Source organism: Ambystoma mexicanum, chromosome 9 (genome assembly GCF_040938575.1).
Source record: "Ambystoma mexicanum isolate Mex_15411 chromosome 9, UKY_AmexF1_1, whole genome shotgun sequence".
Taxonomy (NCBI): domain Eukaryota; kingdom Metazoa; phylum Chordata; class Amphibia; order Caudata; family Ambystomatidae; genus Ambystoma; species Ambystoma mexicanum.
The window spans coordinates 1501428176-1501455563 of record NC_090931.1 but is presented as its reverse complement, the minus strand read 5'-3'; the positions used below and the strand labels follow the sequence as shown (position 1 = coordinate 1501455563).

General features: G+C 44.7%; 2 protein-coding genes across 2 annotated transcripts in view; both read left to right on the top strand.

The window, feature by feature from the left end:
* Positions 1-5946, top strand: part of LOC138489324 (zinc finger protein 420-like) — a 97280-nt gene extending 91334 nt beyond the window's left edge. Inside the window, exon 2 of the mRNA XM_069617023.1 lies at positions 792-5946. Within this exon, the coding sequence (XP_069473124.1) occupies positions 795-2210 (1416 nt within the window). The 5' untranslated portion in view covers positions 792-794 and the 3' untranslated portion in view covers positions 2211-5946. The remainder of the gene's footprint in view (positions 1-791) is intronic.
* Positions 5947-21540: 15594 nt separating this feature from the next.
* Positions 21541-27388, top strand: part of LOC138489326 (zinc finger protein 850-like) — a 424223-nt gene continuing 418375 nt past the window's right edge. Inside the window, exon 1 of the mRNA XM_069617026.1 lies at positions 21541-21717. The gene's annotated coding sequence lies outside the window, so the exon portion shown is untranslated. The remainder of the gene's footprint in view (positions 21718-27388) is intronic.

Below are 27388 nucleotides of genomic sequence, written 5' to 3'. Positions count from 1 at the left end.
GCACCGAAAATCGGCAAATTTGCCATGGATTTCCCCCCAGCTTAGAGCTGTGGGAAATCCGACAAAGCCATGATCTGGCGGACCCTTAAATGAGGCGGTAATAGCGCTACCACCGCATTTAAGGGTTACTGCCAGACTCGTGATGAGGCCCTAAGTCTTGACTGCCTGCCAAGCTACCTAGAGTGGTCTGACTTTTTCCAGAAGGTTCCCCTGTTTCGCTATACTTAGGGTGGCCTGCTAAACTTCTGACCACCAGGTCAGAGTTTAGAAATCCATCTTAACAGACACCTTCATGTTTCTCACAGTAGCTACCAGTCATGGGGTTTATTCCCTAATTTACCTAATTGCACCATAAACCTGAGTTCCCCTTTCATTTTCTATCAGATTTCACTCAGCACCTCTAGATGGAATATAGTCCCATAGTCAATAGCTACTCATTGATAATTTTATTGTTCCTCAATGAATTTCCTGTTTTCGAAAAATACAGCATCAAACAATGAAAGTGAAATTCATGCCCGGCGCTCATCTGTTCATGTATGGGAGGCAAATATGACTAGATTTGTACTAAATATTGTGCATGTAAGTCAGTGTAGGATTCTCTCAACAAGTACATTTTTTCCATGTCTCTTTCAGATTGGTGAAGGCCCACAAGTGTGGCTTCTCTCAGGATCACCCACTGAGTTTGTGAGCAGGGTGTAAAATGAGGATTAACAGCTCTGTGCTAGATCTATTGTTTTTTAGGTTGTACGATCACATCAAATACTAAAATGTACCTCTGCTTCTTTCAACAGAGAATGAGCAGCCATCCAAGGATGCATGCTGGGGAGAAGTCCTACGAGTGCATAGAATGTGATGAGCACTGTAATTGGGCGTCACACCTAAGAATACATCAGAGAACCCACACAGGGGAAAGAATGTTTAAGTGCTCGGAGTGTGAGAAAAGCTTCACTAAGGGCTCAAATCTGCACCTGCATCAGAGGATCCATACTGGGGTACGACCCTACCAGTGTACGGAGTGTGAGAAAAGCTTCACTCAACGCTCACATCTACAGAATCATCAGAAGATCCATACTGGGGTGCGACCCTACCGATGTACGGAGTGTGAGAAAAGCTACACTAACAGCTCATGTCTGCAGAAGCATCAAAAGATTCATACCGGGGAGCGACCCTACCAGTGTACAGAGTGTGAGAAAAGCTACACTCAGGTATCAGTTCTGCAGAATCATCAGAGGATCCATACTGGGGTGCGACCCTACCGATGTACAGAGTGTGAGAAAAGCTACACTAACAGCTCATGCCTGCAGAAGCATCAGAAGATTCATACCGGGGTGCGACCCTACCAGTGTACAGAGTGTGAGAAAAGCTACACTCAGAGATCAGATCTGCAGATTCATCAGAGGATCCATACTGGGGAGCGACCCTACCGATGTACCGAGTGTGCGAACAGCTACACTAATAGCTCATGTTTGCAGAAGCATCAGATGATTCATACCAAGGAGCGACCCTACAAGTGTACAGAGTGTGAGAAAAGCTACACACAGGGATCAGATCTGCAGAATCACCAGAGGATCCATACTGGAGAGCGACCCTACCAATGTACGGAGTGTGAGAAAAGCTTCACTCGCAGATCAGCTCTACAGAAGCATCAGAAGATTCATACTGGGGAGCGGCCCTACAAGTGTACAGAGTGTGAGAAAAGCTTCACATACAGCTCATGTCTGCAGCAGCATCAGAAGATCCATACTGGGGAGCGATCCTACCGATGTACAGAGTGTGAGAAAAGCTTCACTCAGAGATCACACCTGCAGAAACATCAGAAGATCCATACTGGGGAGCGGCCATACCAGTGTACAGAGTGTGGAAAAAGCTACACTCGTAGAGCAGATCTGCAGAATCATCAGAGGATCCATACTGGGGAGCGACCCTATCGATGTACCGAGTGTGAGAAAAGCTTCACTTACAGCTCATGTCTGCAGCAGCATCAGAAAATTCATACTGGGGAGCAACCCTACCAGTGTACAGAGTGTGAGAAAAGCTTCACTCAGAGCTCCCAACTGCAGGCACATCAGAGGATCCATGCAGGGGTGAAGCCCTATCAATGCACAGAGTGCAAGAAATGCTTTGGTGACCTTTCAGCCCTGAGCAACCATCAAAGTCACATACAGGGGAAAATACTATGTGTGCATAGAGCACAAGAAAAACTTACATGAGTGTTCAAGCACGGGGCACCATCTGAGACTCCATACAGGGGGAAAGCCCTATCAATGCACAGAGTGCAAGAAAAGATTCAGTTTCTGCTCAGCCCTGAGCAGTCATCGAAGAATCCATCCTGGGGTAAAGCCTTAAGAATGCACAGAATGTGGTAAGCAATTTAATCATACATCACACCTGATGACACATAAGACATCCCAGACTGGATTGAAACCCTACCAGTGTACAGAGTGTGAGAAGAGCTTCAATCGGAGAACACGTCTTTGCAGGCATCAGAGGTGCCATACTAGAGACTGACCATGCTAGTGTACAGAGCGAGAGAATCTTCATTCATGTAGTTAAAAGCCATGTATAAGTTGGACAAGGACTTCCATGACAACAGTGGATTATTTATTGTAAAGAAAATCCAGAGTTATTTTGCAGAGAAACATGTATATTCCTAACAGTTCCGCAAGTGCTCTATCTAAAGGCTGGTGGTGATATAGGGGCCACAAAGTGGAATTCCCATCCAACCACTATTCTGTTTCCTGATGATAATCAGATATTTTGGGAATCTTGGAAGTCCTGCATAAGCAGCCCTACTGCACTCTCCTGTGGTCCATGCACTCAGTGCCAGGATACCTTTTGGGGGTGAATGTTGCATGTTATAAATATGTTAAATAGAAACAGTTCATGGGTTAAGCACTCACAGTGAATATCTGCTTATAACCTGCATGGCACATGTACCATTCCCAGTATGATAGCTCAGCAGGTTGACCAACTGCTGCAGAAAAAAGGGCAAGAAAATCTGTAGCAGCCCGCCACCTCAACAGCATCCTGTCCTGCCGCTTTGCTGTGCTATTTGCTGCGCCCACCCTGCTCCAAAAGACCCCGGCTATCAGACGCTCAGCGAAGCCCGAGGACAAGGGTGAGGCAGTCGGCCGCCTCCACAGGACCCCGTCCTGCCACTTTGCTTTTCAGATGGCACGTCCACCCTATGCCAAAAGGTGCTAGCTATTGAGCCCATGGACAAAGACCAGGGATGGGGGTAAGGCATGTCACCTCAACAGAATCCTGTCCTGCTGCTTTGATCTGCTGTTGGCCCCGCCCACCCTGCTCCAACAGAGGCTAAATATCGAGCCCTTGGTGAAGCCGGGCAAGGGTAAGGCAGTCTGCCACCTCCACAGCACCCTGTCCTGCCACTTTGCTTTTCTGTTGGCACGGCCCACCCTGCTCCAAAAGACACTGAATATTGAGCCCTTGACCAATCGCGGGGAAAAGGGTAAGGCAGGTCACCTCAACAGAATCCTGTCCTGCCGCTTTGCTCTTCTGTTGGCACAGCCCACCCCGTTCCAAAAGATGCCGGATATCAAGAACTCAGCGAAGTCCGAGGGCGAGGCAGTCCGCGGCATTCAAAGTCATTACAAGTTGTCCAAAGAGGTGAAAGTGTTCACTACCCACTGACTATAACCCTAGCACAGACTTGGCAAATTTATATCATTTGAGATGGCCCACGTGTACGTCCATTAATACATAATAGGCATTTGAGCTGGGTAGACTGTGTCCTCAAGAATATTATTCCGTTGATTTATCGTAAATTGATAAATATGGTGTTCATATGAAAGGGTCACCTCTAGTCTTGCTCCCTTTTTTTACCAAAAATCATAAAGCTGTGTCCTCAATACAAATGAAGAGAGAGTCCTGGTTTGACAAAAGTTGCATGAAGCAAATAAATGAACTAGTTGGAGCACTTGAAATCTGAAATCGTGTGGGCAATGACACAGTAATGCACTAAACCCTTCACTCTTGTTAGGGGTGTTCGACAACTGTGTATTCTAGCCTCCACCTTGTTTAATGTGCTATTGAATGGGGTGCTGCGTAATATACTGTCTCACACACACACACACATCTGACGTTCCCAGCATAGGGTGAAAAGATTCCATTGCCAATGTTTGAGGGTGATGGTGTCCTCATTTCCTGGACCCCAGGTGGCCTAATTAAACTTAAAGAGCATTTTGTCAACTAACACAATTAACACAGATGAGACCAAATTGCTGATGTGTGGGGAAAATTCTAGATCTCGTTCCCATATGCAACTATGTATCAAGTAAACCAGAATCGAGGATGTCCCTTTCTATGATTACTTCGGAATCAGGTTTGGGTGAAACATTAATTGATATTATATGATATAATAGGTTATTTATAACGCGCTTAATACCCAGAGGTCTCTAAGTGCGGAACCGGGGATCGAACCTGTGTTGTTCCGTGTCGTCTTGGTTCCAAGGTGAGCACGTTGCCCATGAGCTATCCTCCTGAACAATATGGCAACACCATACTGCTAAAGCCAACCTGATCCTAAGGAAAAGGAGCAGTGCAATCCTGACCTATTCCGAATCTTATGGTAAACATATTCTCCTCTCTGCTTTCTTAATCTATCAAATGCAAACTGGACCAGCGGCGTTGCTTGGTGCTGAATTGTGGGGCACTGCAACATCTCTAGATTGAGCATAATTGGAAACGGTTTCATAAAAAGCAGCTCACAGTCATCCCACAGCACACCAAATATCCTGCTACATCTAGAACTTTGGCTAACTTCAATTGGCGTTAATATGAAATTGAAACCAGTACTCTATTCTGTATGCATTTGGTCCGGCAATCCACTTTTGATTAAATATAGGGAAGCCCTGTTAGATCTCCTCGGGCACCAACATGCAAGTTCCCTCTCTTGGTGTAAACACCTAGGGGATCACTTACACTGGGTACATCAGGGGGAGTTGTGTTTAAATCCATCTGCGATCACCCTGAAAAGTAGATGACTGTCATCAAAGCTCATGTAGAGTGGTCCATGGGGAAGAACATCAACGAGTGTTTGGCAATTCTAACTTAAATATCAAACAAGTGTATTTGTGCTTTATTAACAATCCATTCAAAAGGTCCTTATACATAAAATTGTGATTAGTCTCTTTGCCAATCACATCGTTTAAGTTTTGTTGGAATAAGGACCAGTCAGGTCGACGTCTGTCTTGTTCTGAAGCGGTTGAAAGCTTGCAACATTTTCTACTTCTGTGCTTCAGGCGTAAAGGGGCACGCAACAAACATGTACACTTATATTTAAGTAATAGAGGAATACAGTCTCTCAATGAGGCAGACGCTCTGTGCAAGAAAACGATAGACATAGATGTCATCTTTGCGATTTCCTCCTATTTGGTCCAGGCCTGGTGGATAAGATGTAGGAACTTGGCATTGTATTGAGCCATTATGGACTCATCCAAGAAAGAATGAATTATAGTGCCTTGTTGCAACTTGTTAGTAGACTATTATACAGTTAGGGTTTACTCTCCACTGCTGTTCTTAATCCTCTTTCTTCCATTTAAGTGTACCTCGAACCGCAGTCTGATATTACTCTGCAGTTTTCTAGTATTGAAATATAAAAACTAGTGTTATTGAATGTGTATTACACATGGAAAATAGTTCCTCAACTAGGGTGTTCGTTTTATTGTTTTAATTATTCATCTATTGAAATGTGTTTTGAATACAGCAATTTGATGTTGTTTCTCTTCATAGCCGCTTATGAATCATGATTGTCAGCGTGATTGCCCGTTCTGTTATCCATGGGACCGTGTTTTATGACTTGCTTTCTGTATTATAAATGTATCAGTATGTGTTAAGATTTTAAAATATTGTATTCAATGCATTTTATTTCTTTTCTGTACTTTTATGTTTACTTACAACTAAAATAAAATTTAAAGAACAGGAGCTATGTTTTCCATCAAGAGGAACATCTCTTATCATTTACCTTTGAAATTGAATCACAATTTCAATGTGATATTGCATAATAGACACCAGCCACTAGTGCACACACACATTCTAGCCTTGACACAATTTCCCACACCTGGAGGGCATTCCCACCACAAATGACTACTACTACTAATTATGAACCACTTCCTATATGCTATTAATATTGTTTTAATGGGCGCCGCCAGGGGCCTTACATGTATGGCAATGTCACACTGGTCAGTTTGTTGATGATGACTCTATTAATATTAGCCCCCCGCCGTTTCTGGGAACCCACAAGATACATTTGGTAATGATGTTATTGGTCTTGTCCCAGCTACTTGGCTAGGACCTCCGAAATCCCCTTCTTTTCCGCCTTGACAACCCTGAATGTACAGTGGTGGTCACTTTAATATAAGCAATGCAAGATCGTGCATCTAGAAAGGCTATTGGCCTGTAGCTGTTAGCCTGTAGCTATTGGCCTGTTGCTGCTAGTCTGTAGCCATTAGCTTGTAAAGTTATTGATCCCCTTGGTTTGCCTTTTTGAAAGTCATGAGCAGCAAAAGATACAGTCCAGGTCCAGGCAGAATTAAGGAAGATATAATCTTACAGAACATAATTGCAAGGCTCTCGGGCCATTCCATAGTATGAGCCTCATTATGACCCAGGCGCTAAGTGTTTAACGGCGCCGTAAAAGGCTGCGGTGCCGTTAAACACCTAGCGCCTAATTATGAGGTCCCTTTGCGGGACCCGACCTTAATGGCTGGTTTTACCAGCCGTTAAAGTAGGGACCCGCAAAGGGACCTTGGTGCTAATTACGGTACCGCAATTTGTTGGGTCCTAGCACTATGGAGTTCTTTAACTTCTCAAGCACCTCTGCTATATCGCAGGATGAGAAGAAGCCCTCCCACTTGGTTAGCTTTCAAAATGGGTATTGCTGTTTAACTATTTTCAAAATTAAGACCTGATTTTTGTGCAGTTTACCAGTGTCAGTTTTATATGGCGAACAGCAAAGTAGAACTTTATTTCAAGTCTTTTTTGTATGATTTAGAATTGTCCCAAAGCTAATTTGTTTATATGTTTTTTAACCCAGTTTCTCTAGGTCTGCTTTTGCCTTATGTGGCAGGGATCAAAGCAAGGATTTTTGCGCAGGAGCTAAAAGCAGCTCCTGAGTATCGGCATCACAGAGTAAGAAGGAGCTACCTCAGGGGAACAAGGACTTAATACATGGCGCACCACTAATCTAATTTCCATGTGCGAGGCAAAGTATAACCCTTTGTCCATAAAATATCACCCAGTACGTTTAAAAGCTCTTCTAGATTTTTCCTGAAGTCCTCTTAGTCACATCCCCAGACTTAATGGGCCTCATCACAGGTCCGGCAGTAACCCTGTCGGTGCTACAAGTAGGTTGCTGCCAGACTTGCAAAATTTACTAGCACCTGGCTTGCCGGTAACACTGGGGTAAAACAACATTGGCATTCTGGGATGTCATGCCCATAGGACTCAATGCGGAGGACGTCGCGAGGATCCTGTACTGCCCAGGGTTGAGAGCACAAGCTTGGCAAAACGTCAGTTTAAGGTGTGAGTGCCTTAAAGACCACAAACTGGTATCCTTCCCACTGGCTTTCCGGATTTTCAACAGCACTCAGAAGAAAATTCGACCAGTATGGGGAACAGTGTCCAGGAGGCTTACGAGTTGGTTGTTCCCACCAAACTCAAGGGAAGAAGTTAACCTTGAAGGGCTTCTCTGTCGATGGAGTTTCAGGCAATTCGGACCTGCAGCAGGGCTTCACCGGTGGACCAGGAGATGCAGCAGTCATCTTCCTTCAGCTCGTCTTCGGTTCTTTCGTTCCAGTGGTCGACTCTCCTTTTCAAGTCCCAGAGGCCTGCTTTTAAATAGTTTTCCCCCATTCATTCCAGCCTGGCTGTCGCTCACACAGCAGGGTGGCTATCCTTGCTGGACAGCCTGCCGGCCAATCATTCCAGGGTGCATTCAGGTCTCCTAGGAAACTAAGCACCAGGAGTTTTGGGCACCTCCTTCACATCCTGTCCAGCGCAGACACTCAGGCGCCAGAGGAGGGCTTCAGCACTGATGCCCGCCAAAGGCCAACAAACAAAGGGATCAAACCTGGTTTGGTGCACAGAGTTAAACACAAGAAGTACCTTTTCTAAAAGAAACAGCGAAAAAAGTCGACCAGAGTCTGTTTTTACAGATAGGTCTTGGGTGCCATATTGAAAAACACGACTGACCCGATTTTTAGCTACCGGTGTTCGCGGTTGGGAAAAATCATGGTAGTTTGTTTAAAACCACTGCCACCACCCATTTCAAGTAGAAAAGGGAAACATCTGACTGCTACATGAGTGTTTAGACACAGGGAAAGCTAGGCAATCCCTCCAGCACTCTATAGGAAGCTAGGGTGTGCTGGGTATGTAAATTTAAAAACACTAGTAAAGTCAATTTAACTTTACATGCTCTGGGAGACAGTAGTCATTCCCAGAGAAGGTATTTAAACCTTGGGGAGTCTGAAAGACACCCCTGTGCTACTGCACTGAAGGTGCTGTGTGACACACAAGAAAAAGATGATGCCTTTGAAGTTGTTTTAAAACTCCATAACCAAAGAACACAAAAGTAAAACACACATCAAAGTACATGAAAGAGTGGGGAAAAAAAAGACTCACACTCTTCCCAGGTAAAAAATCAAATCCCAGAAATCTAGCAAAGTTGCTGGGGGTCTCACAAGGTAAGGGAAATTAGCACATTCTTGAGAATTCTCCCTAACATGCTCCGTACCCTGACCTGCAAATGCTACAGATAGCTCAAGTAATCCGATGTCAAGTATAAGCAGTGAGCAGCCCATTCAGTCCATATACATGTATAATGGAATGTATATTAACAAGACTGGAGACCAGTTAACTTAAAGTTCAGGTGAACAGGCAAGGTTTTTGTCCACTTCTTGCAAGAGAATGGACAGCAACACATTTAGGCCCCATACAACTGACCTACCCACTCCGCTCCCAAGTCAGCTCCCCTTCTACTCCTCCAGAACCTCGACCCGCTATCTCTATAGGCCAACCGGCGCATTACTTCCCACCTCCCAAAACAATAACTAGGTGTAATCCGTTCTCTATTTCTGGCATGTTCTATATACCCTTCCTTTTCTTCCTGCCTCTGCTGCAGCAACTTCTTGCCACAGACCCATGGGGCCTCCAGGTTCCCCATTGCCTGCAACCGGCAGGAGTTTTTCCAACATGGCCGCCGGGAGAATGGAAGTGTGCTGATGTACACCATCTTCCTCCTGTGCCTCATGTGGTTGGTTCCTGAGAGGCTATTACCATTTTCTGGCCGGGAATCCGGAAGGGGACGCCAGCCCCCTCTAAGGGCTACCTACAAGGGTAGAGGGTTACCCTGCCCGGTCCGGGGCTGGAGGGGGCCCCACTCCCTATTCACTGCCCCGCATGCTCCAGCTTTTCTGGATTCCTGCAATTTCACAACCCGGTAAGCCTCCTCGCTCTCTTTCCTCTCGTCTGCCTTATCTATTCTGTGCCTGCTTGACTATGTGACTGAGCGCACTGTAACTTCTCCACCAATTGTTCCCACTAAGTACCCCTCCTGGGTGCGCGTTCACATTCCACTGCCTCACAGCCTGCAATATCTCTTTCCTGGTACCTCTTTCTTGACGCTGCTCTCAATGGCCTACACAACACTGCAGACTTGCCTTCATTGCATCCTCTAGTAATTCCTGGCTGCAATGACTATGTTTTGCCCCGCCATACCAGCACCACGAAATGTACTTCCTGTTTTTTAATTTTATTGGTTTATTACAAACCTTTAAAATACAACTTGTCGCAATTGAGCACATGTTTTAAGATACCAAAGATAATCATATCCAATGACATGATCACTACAGATTCATCATAGAGAAAATAGGTCAGAGAGAGTGAAACAAAAAAAAAATAAGAGAAGTAAAAGAAGAAAGAACCCATGTTAAGTTTATCTACATGTGGCCAGTGAGCTCAATCAGATGTGCCCCAAAACATAAAACTGAGAGTCATCGACATGTTGCTCATTATTTTTTCGTTGAAATTCGGTTAGTAATTACTTCTAAAAAGAACGTCAAGGCTATTGTTAGTTTTCGATCTGTTTCGTCGAAAAGGACTTGCCACCAGTCTTGCGCACTTAAACTTGGTCTCGCTATCGTAAATCTTCCAAGATGTTTCGTTGGTTCTATACGAAGCGCTGTGCATGATAGCGTTTTATGTTTGAGCGTTTCATCATGTAAATTGCACAGTCTGTATATCTTCATAAGTTCATCATCTTTTGTCCACAGGCTTGTTCTTTATCTGGTTTTAAGCAGATTCATGCAAAACTTCATATACAAGTTCCTACAATGGTCAGGGAATTTAGTCAGATAGTTTTGGGTCTTATTTACACCTCTTTTTTCACTGGGGACGTTTTTCATAATACCATGTTTTTGCCTTTGTTTGCCAGTTAGGATCCAGTCTTGTCTACACAGCATTTTCTTGGAGTGATTAAGGTTAGTTTGTAGGGTGTTCATATCAATGCTAAGTTCATTTACCATTTCTTTGCAATGATCTGTCCACATAGGCAGACATCCTTTTCTGTTTACTGGATTATGCAGAATTTTCGAACTGTGGCAGGGTCACTTCCATTGTCTTTTTGCGATATAAATTGAGCGTGTGCCAGCAAACTTTGGCATTTATTGAAATTAAGCTAAACTCATATCGAATGCATGCTGTTGGTGTGCCCCTTGGCAAGCACAGGACTCGTGACCAAAAGATATTTTCCAGGGTATTCCATAATTCATGAGAACAGCCCAATGCACATTTTGCTCCATGGATTAGGGCAGGCACAACCTTTTGCTTCTAAAAGGCGAGGACTTGCAACAGTGTACATTTACCATATTTCTTATTCAGAGCAGCAGCCGGGATTGCCAGTTTGTGACATTTTGTGTTGATGCTTTCAACCCACGGTGCATCATTTATATTAGGATTGATGATCATTCCCAGATATTTAGTTGCATTGTGGTGTTCAATGTCATGTCACCTAGGTGCCATCGGAATTTTGGTTGGTTTCGTACATTATTTCCCCTTTGCTCTTGTAGTACTAAGATCTACGACTTGGCTGTGTTGATAGTGAGCCCATTCCTCTTGACGTATTCCTCAAGGGCATTCAAGTTGCACTGAAGGCCAATTGGTGTTGTGTCCAATAGAATTAGGTCGTCTGCATAATGCAGACGTCCAATATGGAAGTCGTTGATTTTTGGGGGAAACGAGGTAACACCTTCTAAGCTTTGATCAATATCGGATAAGAATAGATTGAAGATAATAGATGCCAAAGGGCATCCTTCTTTTACCCCGCAAAAAGTTTTGATTGCAGGTGAAAGTCTTCCGAAGTGGTCGAGCCCGATTCTTATGTTGGTGTTTGTATGGAGATCTTTGATGGCCAAGAGAAGACTTGGCAAGCACTTCCATTTAATTAATTTGTTCCATAATATCTTGCGATCAATACTATCGAAAGTTTTTGTTTTGGCTTTCCTCTCTCCCTTTGCTTTAACTTCCCACTTGTCTAATCTGATGCAGTATCACTTCACTCTGGCCCTCAATCTCTAATCTGTTTGCTTCCTGACAATTGCTGGCTGACTCCATTGTTAGGCCATTCTCACCCTCATTCTGAACTACAAATCTAGATGTTTGCAAAAATATGTGCTGTTCTTCAATGTTAGGTCTTTCTCACCCTCATGCTAAACTAAAAAACGAGATGCTTTTAAAAGTAGCATTCTGACTGTATTTTCTGAATATCGAATCTAGATGTCTCTGATTTTGTTGGCTTTATTCAAATATTGCCACTGATTGCATTTTGCAAATTGCATCTGGTTGCTTTGGAATCTGCTGTCTTTACTCAAAAGTATAACAAACTATAACGGCTCATTCTTATCATTAACACAGCAACAACAGTGACAGAACAACTTATAAAAGAACTAAACGATAAGAGTGGTTCCTTGAAAGTTAAGATATCCCTGGACATTTACACTGTTAAATTATTGGCACTAGAGACATCTTTGAAAGAATTTAAAGACTTCAATCTAAATAAAAAATTGACCAAACTCAAGAAGGATCTGGCGGCATTCTCCCATGAGAAAATTTACCCCTATGTGGATGCTGAATATGTTTCAGATGAAGCAAAACAGGCCAGGCGTGATGCCTCCCAGCTTAGATTTCAAAACATGCAGAGAGGGGTGAGAAGAACTTGATCATGCTCTTCATCTGGGTCCTCTAACAGATCCGGGAATCCCAGAGTACATTTCAACATGAATCAGGCAACGTCGCCACCGGCTAACCCTCCTTTTCTAGGACAACCAGGGGGCAACAGAGGCAAACAACAATTGCAAGGCCAATCACCGTAAATCACCCGCAGCACAGGGCGCAGGCGACTACAACCAATGGCTCATTAGCAGTGAACCTGTCATCATACACACTAACCAAACCAGAAGAGGGCATTTTACAAAAAGGCCTTTTTTTTGTGCCGACAGCTCATTACGACCCATTTCAAACAAGAATAGAGGTCAATCAACTCATGAGAAAAATCAGATTGAAACAATACTTTCAAGAAGGCACAGCAGAAAAACAAGATGCCACCGGCCTGAAGCCACCTTCACAATTCTACCCACCATATGGCACCAATACTGTGGAGTCAACCACTTTTGAACAAGCTCTTTTAAAGAGCATTAGTAAAATGGAAACTAACATACCGTTTGTACATTCAAACTGCACCAAAGAACAACTGGTAGCATTAAAAAGCCTGCAGATAATGAAGCCATTTTCATAAAACCGGTAGATAAGGGAGGAGCCACTGTTGTGATGGATACTGCAGATTACAATGACATGGTGAATAAACTCTTACAAGATCTGATAAGTTACCGTACCCTTCCAGGTAACCCAGCTAATCAATTGAAGAAGCTGAGGCTGAAGGACATATTAGCGCCAAAGAGGCAGCTTTCCTCACACCACTGCATCCCCGAATACCGGCCTTCTACTCCACCCCTAAAATACATAGAGGGATCAAGCCGCCTCCGGGTAGACCCATAGTATCTGGAACACAATCTATTTTGGAACCCATCTCACAGTTTGTAGATTATTTCATCAAAAAGTTCAGAACTGCAATGTTGAATTTACTGGACACTGTCCAATTCATGGATATCAAGTCATTATATACTAAAATACCCCAACAAGCAACTTTATCGATGGTGAGACACCTATTGGAATCAGGGATTGAACTACACAATACACCACGTGGGCTGATAACAGAAGTGGCGGAAATAGCCCTAACAAGGAATTTTTTCATATGCAATGATATCTATTACCAACAGATTTCAGAGACGGCCGTGGGAGCCACCTTTGCCCCCAGCCTTGCAAACCTGTATGTCAATGCCTTTGAATGTGAATCCATCTATAATGAGTCCAATCCTTTTCTAGACACAATTAAACTCTGGAAAAGGTATATAGACAATGGGCCTCATTACACGGAAGGCGGTGAGCCATGGCGCTATTAGCGCCATGGCTCATGCCGGTAAAATACCGGCACCGCCTTGGCGGAAAGGGGATTTACCGCCCCTTTCCAAGGTTGGTGGGGCAGAAAATCCCCCTTCCGCCATTGCCCTTCCCCATTCCCATTTCTGCCCTATAGGGCTCTATGGGAATGGGGAAGGCGCTAATTACGGCACCGCAATTTTGCGGTGCCGTAATTAGCTCCGAGGTCCCTTAGCGGGTTGGTTTTTAACGCCTGCAAAAAGCAGGCGTTAAAGCACCAACCCGCTAAGGGACTTCGTAGTAAGGCGGTAATGGTTAACGGTCACCGTTACCATTAACGGTGGCCGTTAACCATTACCGCCTTCCGTGTAATGAGGCCCAATGTCTTCCTGGTATTTACAGGCACCAAACAAGATTTAAAAGCATTTCATGCCTGGCTCAACATACAAAATCCGCATTTGAAATGTACGTTGGATTTTAGCAAAAAAAACAATCAATTTTTTGGACCTGCATATCACTGCTGTGGAAGAGAAATTGTGTTCCAAGGTGTACAAAAAAGAAACTGACAGGAATTCCTTGCTGACATATTCGAGTTATCACCCACAGGCACTAAAAGAAAATTTGCCCTTTGGCCAATTTCTTAGATATAGAAGATTGTGCACCCAAACAGCAGACTACGAAGATCAAGGCAAAAATGCGAAGGTACAACTTGCTAACAGGGGTTACCCAAAGAGGATCATTGACACCACCTACAGGAGAGCACGCAATATCCCCAGAAGCATGAATTCACAACAGCACCCGAAACCACCTCGACATGACAACATCATGGCAGTCCTAAGCTATTCTCCTATGGTCAGCAAAATAAAAAGGGAAATTAAGACCCTGTGGCCTATCTTAAAAACTGGACAACATACATTGGAAGAACCCAATTTTGCCCTTAAACGGAGATCCAACATTAGAGACAAACTTGTTAAAACCCTACGTGAAGTCAAATAAGTGCATCCTGCTACCATCTGGCAGTGCACCCCGCCGACCGGACACTCTCCATGTGGCGCTTGCTCTATGTGTCCACAAACTGAACGGACCAAAGAAATTGATTTGGGACTGAAGAACCCCTGGATACAATGCCATCTCACCAACTGCAATACTTCAGGAGTAATATACCTGATAGTATGTCCATGCAGACTGCAATACGTGCGGGTGACGATGAGACCGATAAAGAAACTAATGATTGAACACCGGTCTTGCCTCAGGACAAAAAAACTCACGGCTCCATTGGTAAATCACTTCATAACAGCAGGACACCGCCCGGAAGAATTCAAATGGACAGTCATCGAAAAGATACAAATGCCCAAGAGGGTTGGTAACTATCACAACATCCTACTCAGGAGAGAACAAAATTGGATATTTAGACTCAATACACATAAGGAAGGACTTAATGAACAAATCCAATGGAACGAGTTAGCCGTTCTCCCACGATGATCGTGATAAAGTGAACATCCACAAATTATTGCATAGACCATGTCTTTAGCTAGATATGACACTCTAAGCTGCATCCTCGCACAGGTATCCATAGAAACTGCCCACTTAGCGTCAGATGAGCCTTTTTGAGGCACCTATCGCACATGCAGATCAGACCGCGTGCTGAGCCCCGATATGTATCTAAGATCCGCCTCTGTGAATCACAGGCTAAGTGGCCCCATGCAACACTTTTGGACTAACGACACCATACCTTACACCATACCTAAACCTGACATTCTTGGATTACTTTCATGTTGCCCAGTCATTATATACAGGCATTATTAGCCATCTTTGACCGTAACACTGGAACGTAACTTTTTTTAGAGAAATAGGTGGTATGACATGTATTTAATTTATGAATGTATAAAATTATAGATTTATCAATTTAAAAGCTTATTCTGGTACACCCCGCGAAGGCATCATCTCGCGGCACCTCAGCATACACCTTCCAATGAAGGGCCTGACTCAAGATGTCCACAAGATGGCGCTCAATCCATAGAGCCGCGTTACTATGCCGGCCGCTCCTTTCACCTTAGCTAGCTACGCCCACCACCAGTTGCACATCGCAACCGTAGCAATGGACACGGCGTCCTGAATCACACCGCCGTCCAGTTATGGTAAGCTCCCGCCCCCGGGGGGTTTTGTCTAGAAACAAGTATGCTCATCTAGATTACTGTAGCGTGCCAACGCGTTCCCTGTTTTCCCTTCCCTTTAGGAAGGGCTTTCAGAGCAATACAGCCAGCCCATCCACGAGGCCTGCCTTACGATATGAAAGCGGGTACCTTCTGAAAATAGATGTACAGGTTTGAGTACAGACAAGAACGTGTATCGAGTTATACTTCCTTGCTGATAAGCATTTTGCGATAAAATATAGCACACTTACATGCAATACATTTTACATCCGTTTTAACATAGACATGTGTTTTGAATTCACACTTCTGCCTTTGACCAACAGGATCATAAGACATTGCATGCCTGCACTCAGAACTACGGGCAGTCCATGAGTGAGGGTCCGCCACGCAACGGTGGTAAGCAACAATCCATGTTATGCATGCATGACTCACGGTATGCGCATAAGGAATACCACTCATGCATGTTTACGGTGATGATAGCAAGCGTAGCACAAGCATACAAAGCACTCCCGACATCCCCTTCCCACCACCTCTGTCCTACCCTCCCCTTTTGTGTTTAAGAGAGCAGGCATAAGATTGGAAATACAAAAGGTTTCTTTTTTGCCTAGACCACTTGTTATAATTTTATAAACTTAGTGAAGAAATACATACACTGATTACCATAATATGCATAGTGTTGTTATTAGCATGGTGCCGCAAGGGGCAAAATAGTGACCCCCACCTCCTTGTTTCTTTCACCTTTTCCTAGGACCAAGAAGCACCACAGTGGGCTCCTTTTCCAGCCCATGAGGGAGACAAGACCCCATCACATTGAACCACTACTGCGTCCTGATGAAGATGACCTAAATTGTTATGGTTATGAAACCGGTCAAACTTTTTTATAGCACGCGCTGGTCTCATGCTACTGATGAGCTGTGTATTGAGTAACCTGTCATAGACATCATAAGTTCAGTTAGACCTGATTGACCTATCGGGTCTGCCATAGATCCCTTGTTGCAGATCTTTTTTGTATAATTTTTTGCTTTTTTAGGCCCCTATAGATAAGGAGCTGTACATGTGTGTTTGTATACCACTTCAAGTTTATGGAGATACCTAGCAGCTGGCACTGCATTGGCTAATACAGAATGATACATTACAGTGCACAGAGAGCTCTAGTAAACCCCAGAATTTGACATTATCTGATTGTAGAATGCCCATACAGTTTGCTACCAGCTACTTGGAACTGGCCTTTTAATTGTGACAGTTGGATTAGGGAAAGCTTCTCCATTCTATCCCTTTTAGATAGGCGGTGCTACACCCAATGCTAGGGTGAGCCTGCGGAGAGACAGAGAAAGGGTGTTGTTCTGGTAGGGACAGCCTGTTTAGCGTGTATAAGGTATTAACTATACATATACAATATGTTTAGTAGAATGTTTTCTCCTCAAACCGTGATAGTGTGTTACCATGATTTCCGATCCACGGTAGGAATGCAAGATTGACCCTAGTCGGTCTATAAATTATACCCTCTGTGTTATAGATAAATGGAAGATGACATTCTAAACCCTTTTGAACACTTTGAATATAAAGACATGCCATTCATACTCTCAAATTCCCCCCACAATATTCCAGCGTTTTATGGACCACCTCTTTGAAGATCTCCTACTCCATTCCATAGTGGTGTATCTTGTTGATATCCTGGTGTTCTCTCATGACCCTTCTGAACATGCAAGTCAAGTCTGATGAGTATTACAACGGTTGAAGGAATTGGAGAAGTGCGAATTTGATGGAGAAGAAGTCACGTATCTCGGATACGTGTTGTCCTCCAGAGAGATTTCTATGAACCCCAATAAAATATTGGCTATTCAGGAATGGATGCCACCACGTTCCATGAAAGAACTGAAACAATTTATAGGATTTGCAAACTTGTATTGTAAATTTGTAGCATATTTTCCAAAGTAATCCTACCACTGACAGCTCTGTTGAAGAAGGGTGTTAGATTCACATGGACCCTGTCCCCTGATCACGCCTTTGAAACATTAAAGAAAGCCTTTTCTCCCACTCCAATCCTCAAGAATTCCGACCAAGGTAAGGGCTTTATTGTAGAGACGGATGCCTCCTCTTGTGTTTTGGGAGCGGTACTGAAACACACATCAGCAAGTGGGGAGGAATGCCCATTGTGTACATCTCTAAGACTTTATCACCAGCAGAAATCAATTACACGGTTATAGAAAAGGAACTATTGGCCATCGAACAAGCCTTTCAGCAGTGGAGGCATCTCCTTTTAGGATCCAAACACCCCATTGAAGTCAGAACTGATCACCAGAACCTGAAGAGTTTGCAATATGGGGAGACCCAGAACAGCCGGCAGGCCCATTGGGCGCATTTCGTTTCCCCTTAAAATATTACCTTTATGGTAATACCGGGGAGAGCCAATCTAATGGCAGACTCCCTATCCAGAAAGCTCAGTGCTTCCAATTCGAGAGTTCAACCAGAAAGGTTATTCCCGAAGGCCACGTTTTTCTATGCTGTAACACATGTTTTGCAGATGGTCAAATTGGAAACTGTGTCACTGAACAGGATGTGTGAGCACTTAACTAGGAAACATAATTTGACTCAAGACAACGTTTTTTTCTTTCATGACCATAAACTATTTCTGCCCTCTTCATTACAAAAGGAAGGTCTTAGGATGTGCCACGACACAGTAATGGCCGGACATCAATGAGTAGCTAGTACCTTAGACTTGTTACAGGGATATTTTTGGTGTCCTGAAATGGGATCTGACATGCAGGATTATATTTCGAACTGTGTAATCTGCCTACAAACCAAAGTTCCCTGAAGGTCACATTTGGGTCAGTTGGTGTCCTCAGCAGTACCTAAGAGACCTTGGCAAATGATCTCCACAGATTTCATCATTGATCTACCTTATTCAATCGAACACACCGCCATAATGGTAACAATTGACTACTTAACTAAATTGGCTCACTTTCATGCTTTACACCGAATCCCCACGGCAGCCCAAATTACTTGTTTATTCATCAATCATGTTTTTATTTGCCATGGATTCCAGGATACGATTGTCTCAGATTGAGCTTCTAAGTGTAAATCCAGATATTCTAAACTAGTCTGTTCACCTTTAAATTTCAAGTGAGCCTTGAGCATCGGCTACAACCCCCAAATGAACGGACAGACGGAGAGGTTGAACCAAAAATTCGAGGGTTACTTAGAATGTTTCATCTCTTCTGCTTGTGATAATTGGGCTAAACCCTCGACATTGGCGGATTTTGCATATAACAATGCTGTGCATTGCTCTTTAGGGAATAGCCCTTTCCACTGTATATATGGATTCCATCTGGAATGCTTTCCAGATTTTGATGCACTACTTTTTGATATTCAACAGGGTTGTAAACAGGCAATTGTGGCTCTTACTGCAGCCCAAGAACGTTTTAAATGCTCTGTGGACTGGCATCAAAATACTCCATCCGTGTTGGGTCCAGGGGATAGAGTCTGACTGGCTTTACGCTTCTCCCCAAACATCTGGTTCTGTCCAAGTTGTCGCCAAAGTATGTTGGCCAGTTTGAGATTGGTGCAGGGTTCACATTACTCTTCCAGGCTAGAATACGCCACCTCTCACAGTCTGGTCCACCGTTAATTGCCTGATCTGCCTAGTTCCCCTTTCCTCCATGTCCTTATTTGAGAGTGATGCAGGAGCAACATATGTGGAGCTGATCGATGGCCACAGAAGCAGTATGACGTGTCCCCTGGAAGACCTCTGAAGCTCGTAGTGTGCGAGTCACAGCAGCATTGAATCATGTGTCAAACAGGCAGCACGGTGCTCGAAATGCAGCCAACACTCAGCAACTCTCTTTCTTTGGGCCCTCAGGGCACAATCTGTCCAATCACGTCCTAGTGTGCCAAGTCTTCAATACTTTTTTGTGCAGCCTGCAGTGTCGAAGGCAGACCCTAGTGTGTTATGACATGGGGGATATCCGGGGATGGCATCTATGTTAGAAGCACGGCAGAGCTGCGGTAATGAGGTGCAGGACCCCGTTGTCAAATATTAAGATGCACCATGCGGAAGTCTGCATTTACCTTTAGCAGTACAGAGAGGCTGAACTGAAGAACCACGCACACTAGTAGGTAGTGATAATTCTTGCCCTGTCTGTACTTAAGCACAGCCCAATTTTTAACTCTCAAACGTCATGTCCGTGGCACATTGCAGCATGCATCTGTTAGACGTTACAACAGCATGGACTCTGCTGCCTGTGGCATTTTTTTGGCCAGCCCCGTAAACGTTCTGGTAAGGGAGGGTGGGGTCAAAACCGCTGCTCTCTTTTAAGTTAAGGTTAGCATTATGCATTGCTCTGTGTGCAGCCCCCCCTTCTCTCAATTCTGCCAGTGCCGCAGATGTTGCCCACATGGACACTTTTCTTCCCCCTCCCTGATAGGTTGAGGTTTTCACTTACTTTAACCCCTCTCCTGTCTCCCTCCTGCCTAAACATATACATTGGGCCTCATTACGAGGTTGGAGGTAGCCTTGCTGGTTTTACCGGCATGGCTACCCCCAAACACGGCTCCGGCACCCGCAAAAGTGGAATCACCAGGCCATTCCGACCTTGGCGGACACAGTAATTCCCCTTACGCGGGTGACAGAGCCGGTACGTCCCCATTCCCATTTGAGCCCCCATAGGGCTCAATGGGAATGGGGAGGATGGTAGCAGCGCTACCATTCATAACGGCACCATTGCTACGATCATGTTCTGCTCGCGGGTGCCGGTACGGCCACCTGGTCAGACAAGGTGGCTGCTAGGGCACCCGCGAGCTGTATTCCTTGTATGGTGGTACAGTAATAACGGTGCCGGTAGCGATACCGGCGCCGTTGTTGCCTTACCGCCATACTCCTAATGAGGCCCATTATGTGTATTGTTATCACACTAACAGGACAGTGCCATAACTTCATGTTGATGCAGCGCACTAGCTTAAAGGAAGTTAGTTCTAAGATTAGTGGGGCCCTTTCTATAAGATTAGAAGACACCCTTCTGTGGTGTGTCACCCCTCCTGGGAACATGGTATCTCCCAGGGTTCGTTCTGTTGGTGACCACGTGACCAAACTAATAAAAGTTATAAGCAAATTCCTGCTTGTCAGTCTTGGAACCAACTGACTCCTGCCTGATGCGTCGTCCTTGCAGTGCGCAGCGCTGCGTACCAGGCAGAAGGCCTACCATGTAATAAGTGTAATGAGTGAACCTAGCAACACATATCTATGTCATGTGCAATATACGAATGGTTGGAATTGTGATACATCGTGCAGAGACACTTTAGCTTCTTGATCTCTGAGTGACTCAAGCTTTTTATCTACAGTGTAGACTGCGAATTATCCTTTCAAATGTTGGCAGTTAAGGCTCAGTGAGAGGACATTATTTGCTTAGAATCACACATTTTAAGTAGTGGAGCCTGGATTTGAACCATCTGCATACAAATGTGTGTCTTAGTTTTGACTTTCATGAGTACACAGAAATGACAAAGACCTGACAAAAATGAATATATTTAGTGAAAACACCGTAGTTAAAGTGAAGTTAAAAAACCTGTCACAGAATAATGCACAGATAGTGTGGGAAAGACATAATTATATGAATCTCTATGTATCTCTCATTGGCAGTTCACTGCATCAAATGGACGACATGTTGGGGCGCCTGTGAGACATGGGGACGCCCTTTTCATTGTGTTCCCTGTAATGGAGCTGCATAATGGTCTTATCAGCCCGGGCGCATTATGGCCGCAGAGAGCTTAACACAGAGCTCTAACATGGCTACCAATTCTGCACATGTGCACGAGATTGTGTCTCCTGTTCTGGTGATTAGTGTCTCCTGTTGGGAACAGCCTCAGTGCAACGCTGGGATCCTGAAGGACGTACTGTCTCCTAGACTCTTTCTGGGTGGGTGTTATCCTGAATTGTGCAATAGATGACTGGAGAAAAATCCATCCAGGGTCACTAGGGTGAAATCCACACAAGATCACGGGAGAGGAAACCACTCAAGATCACTGGAGGGAAGGGACTGGGCAAGAGCCAGGTCAGGTGAGTTGCCTTCCCTGTTGTTTTCATGTGGTCGGGAGTCATTGCTGCCAACTGGACCCATGTGACTCGGCTCACCTTCAGCCGACTCTGGCCTTTTAGCCAACAGTGCTTTGGCTTCTGGGAGTTGTAGTCTCACTTCTCCCATTATAAATGGTCCTTTAAGTGTTAGCATTCCCAGCATGCAGCTTGCTGTCATTTCAGCAAACAGGACTGGGCAAAGGTGTATTTTATCTCATGGGGCCTTGTGCCAGGCATGCAGAGCATATAATTTTATTTTTGGAAGATAAATCTGAATGCTTATATCAGAAACACTGCACATAATGAATAAGAATGACGAGTTGCACAATACCTTAGCAGGGTGATTCACAATGATAGTGAATTGTGAGCAGCTGATGGGGGTGGGGCAATACCTTAGCAGGGGGATTTACAACCATAGTGAATAGTGAGCAGCTGATGGGGGTGGCGCAATACCTTAGCAGGGGGATGTACAATCATAGTGAATAGTGAGCAGCTGATGGGGGTGGCGCAATACCTTAGCAGGGGGATGTACAATCATAGTGAATAATGAGCAGCTGATGGGGGTGATACACGTTCTGACAGTGCACCATATATATCATTTACACTTATTTACACTCCCGTGCAATGGGGGGAGAGGCTGGGGAGTGGGAGAAAGGGATGATGCCACTGTAGCAAATCTGCAAAGTCTCCCGCAACAAAATTCCACCTCTCCCACCTCTGAGACAAACATTAATCATGACAATAAATGAACTTCATGGCGTCCACACCCTCAGGCATTCTGCGAGGCAAGACTCAGGAGATGGGTGTGTTGTGCTGAGCGCTGCATAGGACATGATTTCCACTGCAGTCAGGAACACTATTGCAACTTGTACTCACCTAGATGTGTACAAAGCAAGTTTAACTCTCCCAATACACATCCGTAGCCTGAGACCCGGCCTTACACCCTCTAAAATGCTGCCGGTCTCCCAAAAGCAGCGACTCTCTACTCATATAGTAGAAGAAGCATTAGGAGCAGGAGGGCTACCCCAACAGAGTGGCAGATTTTAAAACATTTTTTTTAATTGTCTGGGGTCATTGTTCCTTTCAGTTATGGTAGACAGTCACTTTCTGAATCACCTGCCTTACTCATCAGTCTCAAGAAACATCAAGACCACAAGTGTACAAGCTGTTCTTTTCACCTTTGCCCGTGAACGGTAAGGGCCAGGTTAGTCAGAAAATGTACATTTACTTACTCTCAAATGTCTCAATGCGGCCATCTCCCAGAGAGAGAGAGAGAGAGACACAGACACACATAGAGACAGGCACAGAGAGGGAAGAGACTGCAGAAAGAGCGAGCAAGCTAAGTCAGCAAATGATCCACCAGGTCCAGGTAGCTCTAAAGATTCCATCTATTTCAGAGGGAAGTGCCGGTGGGGAGGGGGGTGTTGGGTGTTGGTGTAGACTGGTCAGAGAGCCTGTAACCTCAGCGGCAGTGGGGGGATTAGGTAGGGAGGGTGAGAGGGAAGGAGTTAGAGAAAAGGAGAGTTTTGAGAATTCTGGTTTAAGTTTGAGAGGGACAGGGAGGCTGTTTCAAAGAGAGGCACCACCCGAAGAGAGAGACCTGCCCCCCACTCTCTGGCTGGAGAAGCGTTGGATCAGCAGAGAGTTTGAGCTAGAGAAGCGGAGGGCTCAAACAGGGAGCAATTTGGGGAGAGAGATTTGGAGATAGTGGGGTCCCAGGCCCCAGAAAGCCTTGTGTATTATGCAGAGGGTCTTGAATTTGATCCTTGCAGCTGCCAGGAGCCAGTGGAGAGATTTTAGAGCAGGAGAGATGTGGTACCTGTGCTTGAGGCCAAGGATAAGCCTTGCCGCCCTATTTTGGAATGGCTGCAGGGGCCGGAGGGAGGAAAGAGGCAGATTGAGTAGTCCAGCCTGGAGAGGACCAGAGCTCTGGAGACATTGAGCTTCTGGGGAAAGGTAAGGAAATGCCGAATGCCTCTGAGGAGATGAAGCTGAAAATGGGCCTTCTTGGCAAGGTCCAAGATGTGAGGGGTAAGTGAGAGAGAGGAGTTGAAGATGACTGCAAGATTCTTGGCCTTGCTGGAAGGTGACGTAGAGGGCTCAAGGAGGGCAGCCAGAAGGCAGGAGGGAAACAGGGTGCAGGGGTCCCAATCAGAAGGATCTCAGTCTTACTGGCATTAAGGCGGAGATCATTAGCAGCCCACCATGCCTGAATAGCAGTCAGACAGTCGGGAATGAGAGAGGAGGAGGAGGAGGTAGTAGAGGGAAGTTTGAAGGTAAACTGTCATCAGCATCGCACTGGAAATGAGGAGATCAGTGGGCAAGAGGGGTGAAGTAGATATTGAAGAGCCATGGCGAGAGGATAGAGCCCTGGGGAATGCCACAGGTAGAATGTGAAACAGTGGTGAAGAAAGGTCCCAGTTGCACCTGGAAGGGTGGTTAGTTAGGAAGGAGGTCCGCCAATCATGTGTGTTCAGGAGAGCAGTTTCCGTGCCTCTGGATGCCCGGAATACAGATTGATGGTCATGGAGGCAACCAGCGAGTTCAGTGGGATGGATCAGTTGGGGGAAAGCAAACCTTCCCAAGGTTGTGCCCAGGAAGGGGGTGGTAGAGTTGGGGCAATAGTTATCTGGGCAGGAAGGGTCCACAGATGGCTTTTTGTAGGAGAAGGTGCACAAGGGAGTGCTTGAGGGATGAAGGGAAACAGCCAGTGGCAAATGAGTGGTAACAGAGACCGGCTAGAGCTGGGGCGAGAGAGGAGATGTCCTTAATAGTTCTGGATGAACAGGGGATCACCTGTTCCTGTTCACACTTGATAATGAAGTTAGGCATGAATAATCCTAGAAATGATTACAAAACAGGTCACGCCGGTATAAATGAATTGAAATTATCTACAATGTAAAATAATGTTATCATTAACTTGTAAGAAATGGAAAAAAAACATATTTACAAACTAAAAGCCACACCATTGGAAGCAGCCAAACCCCTACTTACTTATTCAGAGATTAACCCAATAACGATGCTAAACACTAATGCATGCTGATTCACCATACAATATTAATACTATCAGAAATATGAAATATGCACAAAAGTAGAAATATATGAAGTGATAAGTGGTCCTAAAAAATAATACACATGACAGCCTCTAAATAACATAATGGGTGTATTTCCGGAGCGCACCATAACAACCAGAGGGGTATCTTGGCACTATTGACAGATAACAGAGGTTTATTGTTACCTAACTTAATGGTGCTCATTTTCATCACCCTCGTAAGGCTGAGGAGCTTAGTGGACCTGGCAGGATTCAAACCTGTGAACATGAGGTCAAACACAGGTCCCTGTAGGCCACCGGCCTGTGAATAATTTCTACCATACCATACTACCACCGCCACAGCTGCTGTAAATAGAGTGCATCTACCATACCATACGACGACCGCCACGGCTGCTGTAAATAGAGTACATACACCATACAATACTACCACCACCACAGCTGCTGTAAATAGAGTACATCTATCATACCATACTACCAACACCAAGGCTGCTGTAAATAGTACATCTACCATACCATACCATACTACCAACGCCACGGCCGCTATAAATAGAGTACATCTATCATACCATACTACCAATGCCACGGCTGCTGTAAATGGAGTACATCTATCATACCAGACTATCAATGCCACAGCTGCTGTAAATAGAGTACATCTATCATACCTGTCTACCAATGCCACAGCTAATGCAAATAGAGTGCATCTACCATACCATACTACCACCGCCACGGCCGCTGTAAATAGAGTACAACTAGCATGCCATACTACCAACGCGATGGCTACTGTAAATATAGTACATTTACTTTACCATACTACCACCGTGACAGCTGCTGTAAATAGAGTGCATCTACCATACCATACTACCACTGCCACAGCGGCTGTAAATAGAATGCATCTACCATACCATACTACCAACGCCACAGCTGCTGTAAATAGAGTACATCTACCATGCCATACTACCAACGCCACAGCTGCTGTAAATAGAGTACATCTACCATGCCATACTACCAAAGCCACGGCTGCTGTAAATATAGTACCAGAAAAACCCATGGTGGACCACTTTGTAAAAGCGAAACACAAACATGATGATTTCCTTTGGTTTGTGATTCAGACAATTCCTACCCTGGCTAGAGGAGGAGACCACGGTCTCCAATTTAGGAAACTTGAGCAACGATGGATACAGCATTTGGACTCTGTAACCAGAGGCCTAAACACAAGTATAGAATGAACCTGTTTATGTGGAAGACTTCACTACCATATGAGTAAATGTTTGATATATGGCAGTACTTATGTATGATGCACTCCATCTTGTTGTGACATCGATCCTTAAATACCATGCTCATTAATGAATAAGTATGTATAATGTAGGACAGTACTTATGCATTATGTATTTTTCATTTTGTGACATTGATCTCCATAATGTATATTCACTAATGAATCAACAACACTACCACGCTTTGGTCTATAGACATTCCCACATAGTTGGTTGGTTTTGAATGGGTCGTTTGTTGCCTATTCGACTAAGTGAGAATATCAAGAAGTTATATAATCATCTACATCTATTGTACTTTTGAGTGTATTCTGCCAATATACCCGACCAGACATGAAGCAGATATATAGATACTTCATTTATTTTTTTAAAAAGAACATCTGGAATGTGATTCAACAGCACAGATGCTTACTACAGAAGCTAGTCTATAGAGATTCGTACAGCACAACATGGCCGCCGTAAAAACCACGCTTATAGCAGCGCTTTCGGTAACCATGAAAAGAAGCATAAACAACAGTTACTGCCGCGTGCCAGCCTCTAACGAGACTGCGCGGGCAGCTGTCCCAGATTATACTGATTTAGACATTGAGCCAGCTAAGCCAGCGGCGCGCCATGTTCATAAGTATCAAAACGGGCGGGGATGGCATTAGCTGCACTTTTTACAATGCTAATCGGCACATAGCGTAGCAGCGTTGGAATCTCAGCCATTAAGTAGGCAGTGGTTTCCTCGCTGCTAGGCTGTGTGTGATGTAATGATATGTCACAGTGCATTGTGTTCTCCTGCTCCCACGCAGGCACGGCGGCGATCCATGAGTCTGTATGCGCACAGCTAGGTGGTTTGCACTCAGCAACAACAGAATTCAGTTCGGAAGGATAACAGGTTTTCAGAACTCATTTCCTTTTAAATAACGGCAAGCTTTTGCATCCAACTTGTCCAAGCCGTATGCCGCAAACACTCACAGAATGCGTTCAAGGAGCTGCTCTTTCTGCTCTCCCAAGCAGGGAAATATAGGTCATAAACAGGGCAAATAAAATTTCCTATGCCATGAATAACCAGAGAGTTTGTACGTATGAAACCTCAGTAACAATAAGCATCCAGGTGATGGCCATCCGGCCATCCACCATCTTCTAACTATCATTACGCCATTCTACACCGAAGAAATCTGGTGAGTGTTCCTGAGCAACCCCATGTTTAGACATGCTTTTAATAAAACCTTTAATAAAAACCTACAATTCTGTTCAATATCTCTTAAAAAACTTTGGGCCTCATTATGACTGTTGCGGTAAGGCAACAATGGCGCCAGTAGTGCTACCAGGGCCGTTGTTGCCATAC